The sequence below is a fragment of the Mercurialis annua genome, linkage group LG8 (assembly GCF_937616625.2).
Source record: "Mercurialis annua linkage group LG8, ddMerAnnu1.2, whole genome shotgun sequence".
Taxonomy (NCBI): domain Eukaryota; kingdom Viridiplantae; phylum Streptophyta; class Magnoliopsida; order Malpighiales; family Euphorbiaceae; genus Mercurialis; species Mercurialis annua.
This window is the reverse complement of record NC_065577.1, coordinates 2,536,740-2,551,308: the sequence shown is the minus strand read 5'-3', so window position 1 is coordinate 2,551,308 and position 14,569 is coordinate 2,536,740. Positions and strand designations below refer to the sequence as shown.

At 32.5% G+C, this 14,569-nt stretch overlaps 3 protein-coding genes across 3 annotated transcripts; 1 reads left to right on the top strand and 2 right to left on the bottom strand.

Annotated features, from left to right (window-relative positions):
- Positions 1–1,737: 1,737 nt before the first annotated feature.
- Positions 1,738–2,468, bottom strand: LOC126661084 (basic form of pathogenesis-related protein 1-like). The gene has a single exon (XM_050354848.2). It carries the CDS (start codon positions 2,419–2,421, stop codon positions 1,933–1,935), a length of 489 nt encoding a protein of 162 aa, XP_050210805.1. The 5' UTR covers positions 2,422–2,468; the 3' UTR covers positions 1,738–1,932.
- Positions 2,469–6,268: 3,800 nt separating this feature from the next.
- LOC126661083 (pathogenesis-related protein 1-like) lies at positions 6,269–7,008 on the bottom strand. Its single transcript, XM_050354847.2, has one exon. It carries the CDS (start codon positions 6,964–6,966, stop codon positions 6,478–6,480), a length of 489 nt encoding a protein of 162 aa, XP_050210804.1. The 5' UTR covers positions 6,967–7,008; the 3' UTR covers positions 6,269–6,477.
- Positions 7,009–11,234: 4,226 nt separating this feature from the next.
- On the top strand, positions 11,235–12,956 carry LOC126660570 (uncharacterized). Its single transcript, XM_050354135.1, has one exon. It carries the CDS (start codon positions 11,235–11,237, stop codon positions 12,954–12,956), a length of 1,722 nt encoding a protein of 573 aa, XP_050210092.1.
- The last annotated feature ends 1,613 nt before the right edge of the window (positions 12,957–14,569 follow it).

Sequence of the window (14,569 nt, the reverse complement as noted above, 5' to 3'; positions counted from 1 at the left end):
GCAATCTTGTAATATTCCTACTCAAAAGTTGTAAATAAGTAACAAACGAATTTACAAGATTGACATTATTTTAATAACGTGTCATAACGTGATATGCTTAGTCTATGTATGACGTGGTTAGCTAAGTCTACCTTAGAATTTCTCCGTGAAGAATAACTAAAATATATAATTTAACACTTAAATTATAATATTTTGTTGGCTAAACCCATCTAGAGGCCCTTGTACTATAGCATTTTTGTTCAAAAAGCTCCTGTACTATTTTTTTGTTATTCAAATCCCTCTACTTACATAATTTTTGATTTTTAGGTCCTTTTTTGGTTTTTTCCAGTCCCTTTACTTACAATTTTTTTGTTCCTCCAGTCCCTCAAAAGGACCTAAAAATCGGAATTTTGCCAAGTGCAGGGACCTGAAGAACAAAAAAATAGTACAAGGGCTTTTTGAATAAAAATGATATAGTACAAGGGCCTCTAGATGGGTTTAGCCTATTTTGTTCTATTTAACCCATAAACAATATTTTTTCTTATTTCACATTTAAATTTTTTATTTTTAGTCTAATATTAAACCTCCTCGATTTGTTTAATTTTTAACCATGTTATGTTTAGCATGAATGCTTAAACGCATGTAAAATGAATTTATATACGATGACATAGAATTTCAAAAAAAAAAATATCAGATTTTGAAATTATTGACGAAGATATAAATTAGAAAGAAAATATAGTAGAAATAAATGAAAAATATTTAAAATTAATCAAGTAATTACACGATATTACTTCTTGTATATGTAAATATTTTTTCACATTTCAATAATGATAAAAGGAGTTTGTCTGTTTTTTAACGATATTATAAATTATATAAATTTACTATACTTTCATCATAATATTAAATGAATGCTTAATTGTTTAAAAAATTAAAAAATTTATTGTGTTTTATAAATTTAACACGAACTTTCAATTTTGGAAGATACTAACTTTCTATTTTTTTGTTATTTAAAACCTTTCAAATAAATTTTAAATCTTTTAAGTTCGTGTTAAAATTGTAAAACACGCTCAAATCCATGATTTTTAAAAGAATTACGCTTTAAATAATATATTAAATATTGCTCTTTATTTTAAATATGAGGGACATATTTGTACCTTTTTTAAAATTAATATATTGTGTGAGAGATCAATTGGATAAAAAAAATAGTAGTTTATATGTGCAATGGAGAAAAAATTTAGTTTATGGGTCAAGTAGAACAAAATTCAAACTGTTTTTTCCACGTCACTGCGAGTGTCATTCACAAACGGTTTGAGGGGTTAAATAGAAAAATTAAAATGGGGACATGATTCGAACCTGCAGTCTTCAGGTCATGGGCCTGAAGAGTCTTAAATATGAACTATCTATTTTTTATATTTAATTATCTTTTAAATTTAATTATCTAAAAATAAGAAATTAAAAGATAAAATTGTCAAAACAATTTTGTTCAGATATATTTTTAAGGTTCACTATAATTATGGAATTATTAATTTATTTTATCTAATATATATATAAATTAACATAATTTTTAATGCTTACATGAGAGGGGAAAAAACATAACATCTTTCAATGTTTCTTGTAATAGATGAAGCAAAGTATGTTAAGCTAGTCTTGTTACCATATGATCATTATTCTTGAAACTAATTTGTCATGCAACATGAGTAAACTAATTGCAAATTCTTTTTAATTTTTTTATTAATATTCATTTATGCATAACAAAAATACACAATACAGTATAATTTATTTCATTATTTCATCATTCTTATTCTTTCTATAACCCTCCAATTAAAACTTGAGAATTCATCTATACAAACCTCAAGTTCTTACTGACTTATTCATATAAAAACAATTCAAATACAAATACAAATACATAGACATTACAAATCCAAATGTAACACACATGATCAAACATATTAATTAATAAGGTTTCTCTCCAATAAAATTGCCTGGAGGATCATAGTTACAGGTAATGAAAGTTCCACCATTTGCGCACATCACCTTAGCACACCCTAATCGAACCGACTGACGCCAAACCACCTGAGTGTAGTGACCGCACTGCTCGCCCGTTGCACAAGAGTTCGAGTTATAGTCATAGAAAGCAATCTCATCAACCCACAGCTTCACTGCACCCGTACCCGAAAAGTCACCGCTACTTGCCGCAATGTTCTCACCGTAACTCCCGCTAGAATGTATAAGTGCGCAATCGTTGATGCGCTGATTCGCATAATCTTGAGCATACGCAGCCACCGTGTTGTCCCATGTCATCGGTTCGAGTCCTGCACCTACGGCTATACGAGCTGCGTTATGGGCATCGAGGTAGTCTTGTGGTGTGTCTTGGGCACTTGAGGGAAGGGTTAGGGTTAGGCTGATGAGAGAAATGAGAGCTAATAAAATTTTGGATGCCATTTTTTTTTCTTTTGATGTAAACAAGAGACTTAGGCAATGTGTGAATTTTCTTAACTTGTTTCGATTAGTATTTATAGGCAAAATGGTGTTGGAATTTTGAGAATGAATTGGATTTTTTTAGAGAGAATTTAAGAGGATACAATATTTTTGTTAATTGGAAAATTATGGCTAATTGATTATGAAAGACACTAAACTTTTTGAGTTATTTTATTTTAGTCATAAAACTTTATTTTATTTTGTTTTGAACTAACTTTAAATTTATTCCAGCGAGTAAAATTTTGAAATTCCAAGTCAAATGATGTGTATGTTGCAATCCATGTTTGATTGTTAATAACAAATAATACATTATTATTTAGGAATAATATCTTAAAAATATCAAAAACAAATTTGGGTGAAGTCGACTCTAACCAAAACTATTAAAAACACTAATTTGCACCCATTTTCAGTAAGTATATTTTAATTTTTTCCAACCACTTATTTTTTTTTAATACTAAACCTTTTATAATTTTTTCAATTTTAACTAAAGTTAACCTTTTTTCATTTGAAACGTACTTATCAAAATTAGATCATAAATCACGAAAGGGACATAATTGATAAAAAGCAAAAAGTTTTGAAATGTATTTATCAAAAATTGGCTAAAATTAGGGTTTTGAAAATTTTGTTTAAAAATTGAAACCACCTTAAAAAAATTAGTATTTTAAAGACATTACGCCCATTAAAATATAAATACATAAGCTGGTAAATATACTCGATATAACTGTATTTAATGATAAAAAGATTATTGGAATAAAATTAATATTTAGTCATCAACATAAAATAATGAAATAATTTAAAAGTTTAGTGACATTCAAAATTGTTTGCCCGGGTATTTCCATGGAATATTCACAATTGATGTCACTTCAATTCATATAGAGTTGATACAGCTTGAATTATAAAAAGATATACAAGAGAATTGCATAAGCAAATTGTAATTATGAATGGATAAAAATCTAAGTTGATAGTGTCAATTGTGGAAAAAAAAGGAGAGAAGATTAAATTTCCGTATGGACTAAACTCTGTCAATTTTATCCATCAATCTTAGAGATTTTTGTTTTCATACAAGTAAATTAAATTATAAGTAAATTAAAATATCATTTTTCCTTCATTAAATTTATTAATTTCTTTTTTTAATTTCTCTATTTTCTCAAAAAGATGTATACATTAGGTAAAGTCATGAAATCTTACGGTTATTTTTAACTGTTTTATAATTTTTTTTATTATTAGAAATGCTAAAATTATAGCTGAAATCTCATCTAGTTAATATTTTAATTTTTATGTTAATTAGTTATTTGGCCTTTTCATTGCAATTTAATTAGATCGTCGATTGACGCCGCCACTGCGTATGTCACCTGCATGACGATGATCAAGTTTCTTTTATGTTTAGTGCACAAGTTGAGTAATTTATTGAGTTTTCTATAGAAACCATCAAATTTCTTAGAGCTTAAATCCCTAATCCACGTAATAATAAGTAAATTTTCTTGCAAGGTCAAAAAATAAAAATAAAATCAAGTTGTGGAATTACAAAGTACTAATATATAAATTTTTTATAAAATAAAATAGATAATTTTTAGATTTATATAATATTTTCTTCAATTATGGAGTACTAATTGTCATAGACACAAGTTCAAATATTACTATATATACAGTATTATTATTAATCATATTTTAAACAAAGGTTAACGCGCCTGCTAAACTTATAACATGGGATCATCTAATCCAATTTACACTTTTTTGAGCAATGATGCTCCAAAATTCTTTATTTTTTGTTCAAATAACCCCATAATTATATTTTTAAAACGCGTAAAATACAAATTGGAGGTGAGGAATGTAAAATAATTAAATACTTCCTTAATTGTTATAATATAATTATCCTAAATCTATTTTTTAAAATAAAAATATAAATTATGGAGTTATTTGATCCAAAAATGAAGAGTTTTAAGGTTATTTGCTCAAAAACGTATAAATTGTATTAGATGATTCCGTGTCACAAGTTCAGAGGGCGCGTTGACCCTTTGTTCATTATATTCTTACTTTTTTTACATATTGTTCGAACGTAATCGATACAAATTATAAATTTTTTGACCGTAGTTAATTTTTTGTATTCATGGTAAGTTTCTTAAATCCGTTATAATTTTGGATTTTATAATTTCAATTTCTCCTAAGCAATATCTTTCTTATTAATTTTGTTTTTTATTAATAAATTGTGAAAAAGAATATTCTTCAATTTTCCAAGTAGATTTTCTTCCACTTCTCAATTTTTCTTGCATGTAATCATTTTATATAACTCTTGCTCCTGTCAAATCTATGGCTTCTTCTTTATCTTTTTTCGGCTGCTTTCTCTTCGTCTTTTGCTGCTTCTTGGCCTGTTAATTTATTAACGTTAATAGAAAGTTAACATTTTTTTGTTCTGTTAGATAGGTTAAATGTATAAATAGTTTGTTAATGTAATGCAACGAATTATATTACGTTTTAACTTTTAAGCACATTATTTAAATAAGGGTTAATTCCTTAAAAAATCACAAACTTTACACGAAGTTTCATTTTAATCATGAACTTTAAAAGTTGTCATTTAAAGGCACGAACTTTCATTTTGTTTCAAATTTATCGCCAAAGTAAAATCCGGTGTATTTTATCGAATCAAAAATTCCTAATCCTATATACTCTAACTAAAAGATAATAAGATTTAATGTCGATTCATAATTTAGATCTTTCATTAATGGTTTATTGAACAATTTAGTCAACAAAAATAAACTGAAATGATAGATTTGAAACAAAATGAAAGTTCGTGCCTTTAAATGGCAACTTTTAAAGGTCATGATTAAAATGAAACTTCGTGTAAAGTTCGTGATTTTTTTAGAAATTAACCCTTTAAATAATATGCCATAAATGTATGAATAAAATTAATATATATATATATATATATCATTTTATAATTTTTAATATTATAAATATACCTTTATATTTTTTGTTATATATAAGTTTCCTCTGCAATACGTGTTTTCCATTTTTAATATTATAAATATACCTCTATATTTTATGATTATGTTAAATTATATTCAAACAGTAAATAAATAAGAAAAGAGGTATTAAAAAATAAAACATATTTAAATATTTAAATTATATTTATGATAAAGTAGCCTATAATTAGAGAAAATCCCATAAAATATGTAAAACTTAGGGTTAAATGCAAATTCATACACCAACTTTGACCTAATTTGCAATTACAACATAAACTTTAAAATTTGACAATGTCAGTAACCAACTTTACACTTTTGACAAATCGATACACCAAACTCAAAAAACACTAACGTGGACATTGTAATGAACCGCCATTTGCCGATTTATGATTGGTCGGTGTACCAATTTGCCAAGAAATGAAAGTTGGTTACCGACATTGCCAAGTTTAAAAGTTTATGTTGTAATTGTAAATTAGGTCAAAGTTGGTGTATGAATTTGCATTTAACCCTAAAACTTATCTATCTAATTTTTAGCAAGTTCATATATTGTTATTAATTTTCTTTTCTGAATTTTATGTTATAATAAAAGAATGTGAAATGTATCTCCAAAAATGGATTAATAATACATAGAAAATAACTTATGATACTAAACTATGTTTTGTTTTTATCAATTAAGTTTTTGTTTTGGATATAACTGTCACAAAATATGAAATTGAAAGGTCAAATTGTAAAAAACATTAATTTAGGATGTATTTATCAGTTTCATCATAATTATGGATATATTGGTTTATTTTATCTAAAATATATAATAGAAATAACATATATTTTATTGATTACATGAAAAAAAAATTACAACTTCATATGTTTTATTGGTAATAGAACAAAATTCTTTAAAAATACACAATACAGTATAATTTATTTCATTATTTCGATCTTCTTAGTTTTCCTATAATCCTCCCATTAAAACTTGTGGATTTTTCTATAGAAACCTCAAGTTTTTAATGGCTTATTCATATGTAGACAATACAAATCCAAATGTAAAACACATGATCAAACATTTTTAATAAGGCTTCTCCCCAACAAAGTTTCCTCGAGGATCATAGTTACAGGTTATGAAAGTTCCACCATTTGTGCACCTAACCCTAGCACACCCTAATCGAACCGACTTACGCCAAACCACCTGAGTGTAGTGACCGCATTGCTTGCCCGCTGCACAAGAGTTCGAGTTATAATTATAAAAAGCCTTCTCATCGACCCACAGCTTTACCGCTGCAGAGCCAGAAAAGTCTCCGCTGCTCAACGCAATGTTCTCGCCGTAAGGCCCGCCGGAATGCCTAAGTGCGCAATCGTTGATGCGTTGATTTGCATAATTTTGAGCAAACGCAGCCACCGTGTTGTCCCATGTCATCGGTTGGAGTCCCGCACCTACGGCTCTACGAGCTTCATTATGGGCGTTGAGGTAGTCTTGTGGTGTGTTTTGGGCATTGGAGGGAAGGATTAGGGCTAGGTTGATGAGAAATATGAGAGCTACTAAAATCTTGGATAACATTTTTTTTATGTAAACAAGAAAATTATAAGGTAATGTGTGATATTAATTGATTTGTTTGATCAGTATTTATAGAAAAAATGATGTGGAAATTTTGTGGATGAATTGGAAAAAGAAAATTATATCTTTTTTTTTTTATAATTATAGAGAATTTATTTTAGCCGGAGTAAAAATTATAGTCAAGTCTATAACTTCTAGCTAGTACTTAATTCCATGGAATTTTCATAGTTGATGTTACTTTAATTCATATATATAGAGTGGACACAGAGTTTGAGTTTTATTAAATTGTAGAAGGGAATTAAAGAAAATAATAATTAAAATCAGTCTAGTTGTGATGGAATGGAAAATGCTCTTTTTCTCTTGATAAAAGTTTAAATTGGCAAAATTTATTCTAAGATATTTGTATTTTTTATTTTATTTTTACTTCATTTTCAATAGTTTTTTTTCTTTACTTGGTTCTTTTATTTTTGAAAAATATTTTATAAAGACTTTATGTTAGTAAAAGCGTGAAAGTGCCAGAAACCAAATAAAAAAAAACAAAAAAGATTAAAGATAAAATAAAAAATACAATAACTTTAAAATACAGTAGACCCTTTAATAATTAATACTCAATAAACTAATAATTATAATAATTAATACAATTTTAGAGAACCAATTTGAATATTACATCTTATAAAGTATTTAATAAATTAATAATTCTAATAATTAATAATTTTTTAGTCCACCATGTATATTAATTATCAAAGGATTTTGACTATAGATTAAGCCATATAAATTTAAATTTTAGATATGTAGTAATTCTAAAAAGAATATGGAAAAGCTTTATCATTTTAACAAATTTCTATTAATTTCAGTTGAAATTAATTGAAACAGTAATTTCGGATATCGCACTTTATAAAATATAATTATTACTTAAAAACTATTAAAATAATTATTAAAGTTAGACTATTAACTAAATAAACTACTATATTAAGATAATTATTAAAATTAAAGTACCAATTTTGATAAACTATTACGTTAAGATAACTGTCTAGAATATTAATTGAAATAGACTACTTTAAATATTTAATAATAATTTTTTAATCATATAAAATTCTAAATAAATTAAACTACCTCAAATAAATTGCTATTTTAATTATTATTTGATATTTTCTATTTAAATTCTTTATAATTATAAAATTTGATTATCAATTAAAATATTAAACTATTATTAGAATCTTCTAAAATATTAAATAAGATAAACTATTTTTAATTAATTATTATTTTAAATATTACTTAATAATTTGACGAGTCACACTATGAGACACGTGTGAAACACGTAAAACGAGCCTAGTAAGCATAAAGACATAAAAATGTAAGTTGATTGGTCAACTGTGGGAAAAAAATGAAACAAAATTAAGTTTCTCTATAAAGGAAAAAAAATTAAGTTTCGCTATTGACTACTCTGTTAATTTTTTTTTTTTGAAATAAAAACTTCTATTAATCAAAAGCTGATTGATCAGCCAGTACATAGAATTTGATAATCGGAGTGACATGCCCCAACCAATTAGATAAACTAAAATAGTCATATGCTACCACATGGGATTTTCTATCGTAATTAAAACAACATATATGCATCTCAATTAAACTAAAGTAGTCATGTGCTATCAAACTGATAATATTACAAAGCAAAGAGTTGTTATTGAAGACATCCATTACAACCTTTAAAATAACGGGAATTAGATTAGCTTCGCTTGCCATGATAATACTAACTTTAATCGCACGCCTGCTACAACTAGCAGCTATAACTTCATCATTAAAGCCCCTAATCACATCTTCAGTGACATATCTCTTCTCTTGAACATTAAAGACATCATCTATACTGACGCAAAACATACCGATATTTGGTGAAATCCGTCGTAAGATGGTGGCTCTAATTGTTTTAGAGATCCAAATCGCTTGCATCGCAAAAAACAATTTCATCTCCAACGATGAAAAAAACTATTCTTAATTTCGATTAGAATAGATCTAATAAAATTAAGATACTAAGGTATAAAATAATTTCTAGATATAGACCAAAATTGGCCAAGAAAGAAATTTTATTCAAAATTAAAGACAAAAACTATGAAAAAGGGCTAAAAAACTGAATTTGAGAGATTGGGGAGGTGATTTTTGGCCAAGAATGGCCAAAAACCACCTGCCAAATGAACAAAAAGGTAAAACTTACTAGGGTTTGAGAGGTTTCTCAAAAGAGAGAGAGACTACTCTGTTAATTTTATCCATCAAAATTTGTGACTTTTCTTCAAAGACAATCTTTCTATTAGATATTTTTATCCATAGATTTCTAATCCATTTACGATTACATTCAATATAAGTATTTTGTTTTTGCCAAATATAAGTAAATTAAGATATCAGATTTTCGTTATATATATTACTTGGATTAATCTCCTATATATTTGATGGGAGTAGAAATACCCCTATTTATAGGTTGTTTTCGGAGTCATTATTTGCATTTTAGTTGTCGTTTTTTAAGTTATTAGTGGCTTATTATCATTTTGAGTGTTTCAGGAGAAAAATGCAAATATGGCGACTTTTGGAGCGTTTTTGGTGTTTTCTAGAAGTTCCGGGGTCAAAGAGTGCGAACAAGCGATATGCGGAATCGAAGAATGTCATTTTGGGGCCAAGTGAGGAGCAACCCGCTCGCACACTTGATGACAAACCAGTGTGCGAGCTAAATGGAGGATACAGGAGCTAATTTGAAGATTGGAAGAAAATGAAGAAATGGCCAAGTCAGGAGGTGTGCGTTCGTACACCTCCCTACCCGTTCGCACACTTACCCGCTCGCACACTCAGTGTTGAAGTGGTGTGCGAGCAAAGCAAGAGGAGGCAGTAGCAAATCAAAGAAATTGGCATTTTGGCCAAGTGAAGGAGTGTGCGATCGCACACTCTTATACCCGATCGCACACTCTTATACCCGATCGCACACTCACTTCAACTGTGCGACTCAACTGACAAAAATACCCCCGAATGAGTTCTAAAAGCCGTGAAACACGAGGGTACTTCTGGGTTTTCACTTATTTCGACCTAATATCAGTTTTTAGTTTCGGGAGCCGTATAAATACTAGTTTGTAACATGGAACAAGGGTTCTCTTAATTTTTGATTAAACATAAACCCTAGATTAGAGTTTTTCTTATCAGTCGATTATTGAATTCATCGTTTCTTCATTATTCTGTTATCGATTATCATTAGTTTATTGTCGAACAAGGTACGATTATTATCAATTTCATATTCAGTATTTTATGTCAATCTTAGTATGAATTCTTTAATGATTATTTTTAGTATTTTTATTATTATGTGTAGCTAAACCCATCGTTGGGGATTATTAATCAAATTATGTCTGTTTAGTTAAATCGGAATTATGGGTTTTTGTTCTTGATATGTTCTTAATTATTGTATTTAATGCCTAGCCTGAATTGATCACTTAGTCTTTGCCAATTGTTCTAATTTTAGCTCGAGAGAGTAAAATTGGAATAGACCAACATAGTTAAGAACGTAGGAGTTAATTGTGCGAGAGTGAATTAACAAATACGTGTTCTTAGGATTCACTTCATAATCATTCAATTAATCAGTAATTAGGTTAATCATTGTGCGAGAGTGAGTAATTAACCTATTATCCATTAGTTTTATGTTTTTGCCTGCAATTGCTCGAGAGAGAATTTTAGGTGCTTCCGATTAGTCCGAACCATATCAGAACAATATAATTCATAACCCAAATTAAATAAACAGCATAACAAAGATTAATAATCCCTGCTTTTCTCATTATTGTTAAAACACCGTTTGAATTACAGCTTTAGTTACTTTAAATTACAATTGTCAATATCTGTCTTTTAATTACAAAACAAACAGTATTTGTCTTTTCGGCTATTCAAATCGAGTCTTTCAACTGGTTGTCTTTAGAACTTTCCTTGTGGGTACGATATCCGGACTTCACAGTCTGTATTACAAGTTGGCATACGTACGCTTGCGTATTTTTACCAACAAGTTTTTGGCGCCGTTGCCGGGGAAAGTTTTTTCTTCAACAACTAAGTTGAGATTGCTTGGCTTGTTTTAGTCTTTATTTTTCTTGTTTTACGCGTGTGGTTTGTTGATTTTGTTGTTTCAGGTACCCTTCTCTTAGTGTATGCATAATACACGACGCAAAGGATTACCGTTAGAACCGTTTCAACAAGACCTCATTACCTTTGAGCGAAGTGTCAGAAAAGCAACACACTCAACTCAAAGGAATCTCAACATGGAGAACGAAAACGATGCTCCTCCTGGATTCAACAATGCGGGTGATAATCGAGTGATCCCGCAGAATCAAAATCAGCAGAATCCGCAGAATGCTCAAGGACAGAACAATGAAGGGCCTCGAGTGAAAACGCTGATGGAAATATTTCAGCCAAATGTGGGAAACAACACCCATGGCTATTTTGCACATCCTGTGCCGACTACCCATTATGAGATCAAGACGAGTGTCATTCAGCTGTTGAAGGATAACTGCCAGTTCTATGGGTTGCCTAGGGAAGATCCTAACGCACATCTTGCAAACTTCTTGGAAGTATGTAGCACATTCAAGATGAACAACATGACTGACGACGAGGTATGGCTTCGCCTGTTTCCATTTTCTCTGAGGGACAAGGCGAAACAATGGCTTCACGCTCTACCTAGCGCAGGCATTAATACTTGGGCTGATTTGGCGAAAGCGTTCTTGCACAAGTATTTCTCCATGGCAAAGACTGCAAAGCTGACCAGGGATATTATGCTCTATCAGCAACTTGATGGAGAATCAGTTCATGAAGCGTGGGAGCGCTATAAGGAGATGCAGAGGCAAGTTCCGCATCATAACATCACTCGGGAGAATCTGATCCAAACCTTTTATAATGGAGCAACTGAACTGGGGAGAAGCACGATTGACGCAGGCGCAGGAGGATCTCTGATGAGAAAAACGGCGGATGAAGCATTCGATCTGTTAGACGAGATGGCAGTAAATGGCTGTTTTTGGCCATCTGAAAGGGCGAAGGCACCTGCGCAGAGAGGAGTTATGTCAGTTACCGCTGATTCTGCAATGGAGGCTTTAAAATCGAAGACTGCAGCATTGCAAAATCAAGTGGATTTTCTTACACGGCAGGCTGCAGGAGTTAATATTAACAGTGTAGCTGCCATTCAGAGTAACTGCGAGGTATGTGGGGAGCATGGTCATATGTCGAATGAATGTTCTGTATGGGGTCAGCCTAACAATGAACAAGTTAATTTTGTGGGAGGGCAAAGACAGGGCAATGATCCATACGCTTCCACTTACAACCCAGGATGGAGGAATCACCCGAATTTCTCATGGAAGGACAATGGGGGTAATGCCAACAATCAGGCAGGTCCGAGCTTTCAGGGCGGACAGAGGCCACAACACAATCAGGGCAACTACCAGAATCAAGGGAACTTTCAAAATCAAGGGAATTTCCAACATCAGAACAACCGACCGCAGCATCCTCCTGGCTTCCAACAAAGAGAGCAAGGCGAGTCTCTCCACAGCAAGTTTGATAAATTGATGGAGATGATGATGAAGAAGGATGCCGAGACGCAGCAAACATTTAAAAATCATGCTGCTACAATTCATAACCTTGAGGTGCAGAATCAGCAGATGGCTAAAGCACTGCAAAGCAGAAGTCAGGGGGGTTTACCATCCACTACTGAGGAAAACCCCAGAGAGCATCTCAAGGCTATTGAGTTGAGAAGTGGGAAAGCACTGGATGATCCATATGCAGGACGTGCTACAGTTGAGGCGGAAAAGGAACAGTGTGAGGGTGGCGAGCCTGAAAAGGTAGTTGCTAAACCACCTCCACCAACTCCTTTTGTGCCAAAGGTGCCATTCCCACACAGAGTGAAGAAGCCGCAGGACACTTGGAAGTTTCACAAATTTCTTGAAACTTTCAAGAAGCTACAGATTAACATCAGTCTGGCAGACGCATTGAGATAGATGCCGCACTATGCAAAGTTTCTCAAGGAGATCATCACCAACAAGCGGAGTTGGGATGCAGAGGGACCAGTACCGATGACAGAAAACTGCAGCTCAATCATACTGAGCAGTCTACCGACTAAGCTTAAGGATCCAGGGAGTTTCACTATCCCTTGTACTATCGGTAACATGCAATCTGTCAATTGCCTTTGCGATTTAGGTGCTAGTATTAATTTGATGCCCTTATCCCTTTTTCGTAGTATGTTTGGTGATCAACAGGTACAGGCCACGCCGATGATGTTGCAGCTAGCGGATCACTCTCTGAAAAAGCCACATGGGATTGTGGAGGATGTCTTAGTGAAGGTCAACAAATTCATATTCCCTGTGGATTTTGTTGTCCTTGACTACGCAGCGGACAAGGAGTGCCCGATGATATTGGGGCGACCATTCATAAATACTGGCAGAGCTCTTATCGATGTTCATGATGGAAAGCTGACTCTGAGAATTGGGGATGAGAGCGTTGAGTTTGACATGAGAAAGATCACACGCCATCCAAATTCTGGAGGTGAATGCATGCGGGTAGACATGGTGGATGAGTTAGTGGAAGAACAACTGGCAGAAAACAATGCCATCCTGCAGTCTATGCCGAATGAAAGGGAGGAGTACTTAGAGGAACCAGTCCTCGAACCACTGTTGAAAAGCAAGCACATCACTCCTCCCTCCTCAGAGAAGCCACCAAAAGTGGAGCTCAAGACTTTGCCTGCACACTTGCGATATGCTTTCTTGGGAGCTGATGGCACTTTGCCTATTATCATCAGCAACAAGCTCACCAAGAAGCAAGAGCAGAGGGTCATTGATGTAGTCAAGGGACGTATCTTGGCTATTGGGTGGCAGATCTCGGATATCAGAGGGATCAGCCCTTCAGTAGTGATGCATCAGATTCATTTAGAGGATGAGTCTAAGGCATCTGCGCAGAGACAGAGACGGCTGAACCCTAACATGAAGGAGGTGGTTCACAAGGAGATTGTGAAGCTACTTGATGCGGGCATCATCTATCCCATCTCTGATAGTTCATGGGTGAGCCCAATTCAGTGTGTGCCGAAGAAAGGCGGGATGACAGTTGTAGAGAATGAGAAAGGGGAACAGATTTCTACTCGCACGGTTACTGGGTGGCGAGTGTGCATTGACTACAGGAAGCTGAATGCTGAAACTAGGAAGGATCACTTCCCGCTTCCTTTTATTGATCAGATGCTAGAGCGAGTGGCAGGACATGCGTTTTACTGTTTTCTGGATGGTTACTCTGGGTACAATCAGATCATTATCTTCCCAGAGAACCAAGAGAAGACTACCTTTACTTGTCCATATGGCACTTTCGCCTACCGCCGCATGCCGTTCGGCCTTTGCAATGCGCCTGCTACGTTTCAGAGGTGCATGACTTCGATCTTTAATGATATGATCGAAGACATCATGGAGGTATTCATGGACGACTTTTAAGTCTTTGGAGACTCCTTCGAGTGTTGTCTTCGTAATTTAGACCGGGTCCTGCAGAGATGCGAGGAGACAAATCTAGTGCTGAATTGGGAAAAATGCCACTTCATGGTGGAAGAAGGCATTGTTTTAGGGCACAAGATATC

Bases quoted from the DNA above. Each gene is read 5' to 3' on its own strand.
- LOC126661084 (XM_050354848.2), bottom strand. From the start codon at position 2,421: ATGGCATCCAAAATTTTATTAGCTCTCATTTCTCTCATCAGCCTAACC.
- LOC126661083 (XM_050354847.2), bottom strand. From the start codon at position 6,966: ATGTTATCCAAGATTTTAGTAGCTCTCATATTTCTCATCAACCTAGCC.
- LOC126660570 (XM_050354135.1), top strand. From the start codon at position 11,235: ATGGAGAACGAAAACGATGCTCCTCCTGGATTCAACAATGCGGGTGAT.